General features: G+C 47.7%; 1 protein-coding gene across 1 annotated transcript in view; it reads left to right on the top strand.

Moving 5' to 3' along the window:
* Positions 1 to 1,622, top strand: part of cacnb1 (calcium channel, voltage-dependent, beta 1 subunit) — a gene marked incomplete at its 3' end in the record, with an annotated part of 93,896 nt that extends 92,274 nt beyond the window's left edge. The window contains 5 exon segments of the mRNA XM_084329917.1: positions 1,067 to 1,084; positions 1,087 to 1,372; positions 1,375 to 1,451; positions 1,454 to 1,563; positions 1,565 to 1,622. Of these exon segments, the coding sequence (XP_084186043.1) occupies positions 1,067 to 1,084; positions 1,087 to 1,372; positions 1,375 to 1,451; positions 1,454 to 1,563; positions 1,565 to 1,622 (549 nt within the window).
* Between the last annotated feature and the right edge of the window lie 921 nt (positions 1,623 to 2,543).

Genomic DNA, 2,543 nt, shown 5'->3' with positions numbered 1-2,543 from the left:
AAATGACATTCCAGAAAAAAACACCTATAGAATGGATTTAGCTGTTGTGATGGTTACACACATATACAGCATATACTGCATGTGGTAGCATGCAGTATCTTCAGCTTAACGAACCCCTCCAGGCACTCAACCATAAATGAGGATTTTGCTGAGTAAGTGTCACAGATGATTTTGATAACAGCAGCGATCTGCGGGTATGTCTACCATGAAGTTCATCCACCAGGAGACGGCACTGTTGGTTATGATAATGAGAAAATAGAGCTCTATGTTTGCTGAATAACTGCTTGCGTGTTTCTCTTGCAGATGTATGGAGTGGTTTTAGAGTGAAACACTAGCAGTGTGTGGAGCGAGTGTGTGCGCGTACATGGATGTGCATGCGTTTTTAGTTCTAAATACATTTGAGCAAGAATGTGTACATTGTGCAAGCTTGAATGTGTATACGCATGCGTGTACAGTACGTGTGTGTGTGTGTGTGTGTGTGTGTGTGTGTGTGTGTGTGTGTGTGTGTGTGTGTGTGTGTAAATATGTTATTTATGGATACTAATGCATTCAATGTAAGATCTCTCATCTGGAATACGTTATTATATGACAATGTGTGTGTGTATGTGTGTGTATGTATGTATGTATGTGTGTGTGCGCGGGCGCGTGCATGTGTGTGTGTGTGATGTTCAATAAATTGAATCCTTCAGACGAACCATAGCCTATTAGTACTATTGTAGATTTTGTGATGCGTTATGTTTTTAAAAATTGCAAGGTTGTCAAAGATGGAGAGGTTGTGTACTTTTGGGCCAGATATGTACACTCCAAATGTCATAGAATGCCTGTACAACTGCAAGTACATTGGCCTTTCAAAGACTTTCAAAACTGACTCATGTGGTCTTTCGTCTGAAGGGTTTAATACGCTTATTTAATATCTTTGATCAAACTGAAGGTTGGCACCAAATGATATCAATCCTAACATTGTTTTCTTACCCTAACCCTACTCGCTAACTCCTCACTGCCTGGCTCTGCTCTACCAATTGTGTCTCTGCATGTTTTGGCGTGTGGCATGGGGCCGTGGCTACAGGGGCCATACCAGGTACACGGGGGAGCAGAAGTGCGAAGGGGGCGCTGACAGAGTGCGGTGGCAGTGGCAGTGGCAGTCTCCATGACTACCAGAGCGACCCGGGCGGAAAGCCCCAGCATCAGCAGCAGCAGACGTACCTGCACTCCTCGCGGGGACAGCTGCGGGGGGGCGGGAGCGGGCGCGGCCTGTCGCGACAGGACACCTTCGACTCCGAGACCCAGGGCAGCCGCGACTCGGCCTACACCGAGGCGGGCGACTCCTGCATGGACATTGAGACTGACCCCTACGAGGAGCCGGAACCCTACCGCGGGGGGCGGGGGGCAGCCGCCTCCACCTGGCCCAGCATCACGGCCGCCAGGCCTCCTGGGAGGACGAGGGAGCGGATGGCCGGACCAGGAGAACCTGAACCACCCGCCGATGCCCAGCCAGACGGCCCAGCCGCACGGACGGGCCAAGCTGAGGGAGCGGTACTGCCAGGACCCCGGGGACACGGGGGGCCAACATGGGCCGCAATAAGAACCAGGAGGACTGGGGGAGGGATGTCTACATCCGCTAAACACACACGTTACACTATACAGGCTAGGAAGGCTGATGGACTGACTGGAGGAGGAGGGGGCAGGGAGGGGGTTAACAGGGCCTGAAGGGGGGGGGGGGGTTGGGGGCCATGCCAATCAGGCTCATGAATTAATCTGTTTACATCCCTTATCTAAGAGATAACCTTTCTCATTCTAGAGTACAGTGTAAAGAAATACATCAACTGCCAGACTGCCATTCTCCTCATAAAGTTATTGTAGAAATTGAATTATAATTTATTTATGTTTAGAGAAAAAGATTATATTGGCCATTTACAGGTCGTCTATTTGTTTCTTTTGTTAGTACTGCATGAATATCATGGAATCCTATTGACAGCACGAGGACAGTAATTGTTATGATTGTGACTCTATGATTGTGATCTGTTTGACTCAATCTTTCCCCCCATGTGGACTGTGAAGGCTGGTAGAGCTGTCGTTTGTCATGTCTGTCCTCTGCAGTCTTAAACAGGGTCTATTGTCATTGTCCCCCCGCGTACTGTGTCAGGGTTCCTCTCTCTTTCTATGTCTCTCTCTGTCTCTGTTTCTACATCTCTCTCTCTCTCTCTCTCTCTCTCTCTCTCTCTCTCTCTCTCTCTCTCTCTCTCTCTCTCTCTCTCTCTCTCTCTCTCACACTAAAGCTTAAGGATTTCAGGCCTCATTTCCTTATATGAAGGGATCCAGAGCTTATGAGTCCCTCTAATTCTTGATCACCCAGACCTTAAAAAGCTATCTGGTGGAAAAGTTGCCATAATTTAACTTGGAGATTTTATCTACATTGTTTCTTTTTCTTTTCTTTCTTTTATGTCACCTTAACGTTACTAATACAAGATAACACCCCAAAGATAACTCTGCTTCTTCCCTAACCTGCTACAGCCATAGCATATACGAATTGTACCTTGCTGTAA

This window comes from Notolepis coatsorum (genome assembly GCF_963971535.1).
Source record: "Notolepis coatsorum genome assembly, chromosome: 14".
Classification (NCBI taxonomy): domain Eukaryota; kingdom Metazoa; phylum Chordata; class Actinopteri; order Aulopiformes; family Paralepididae; genus Notolepis; species Notolepis coatsorum.
This window is presented reverse-complemented; position numbering and strand designations above follow the sequence as displayed.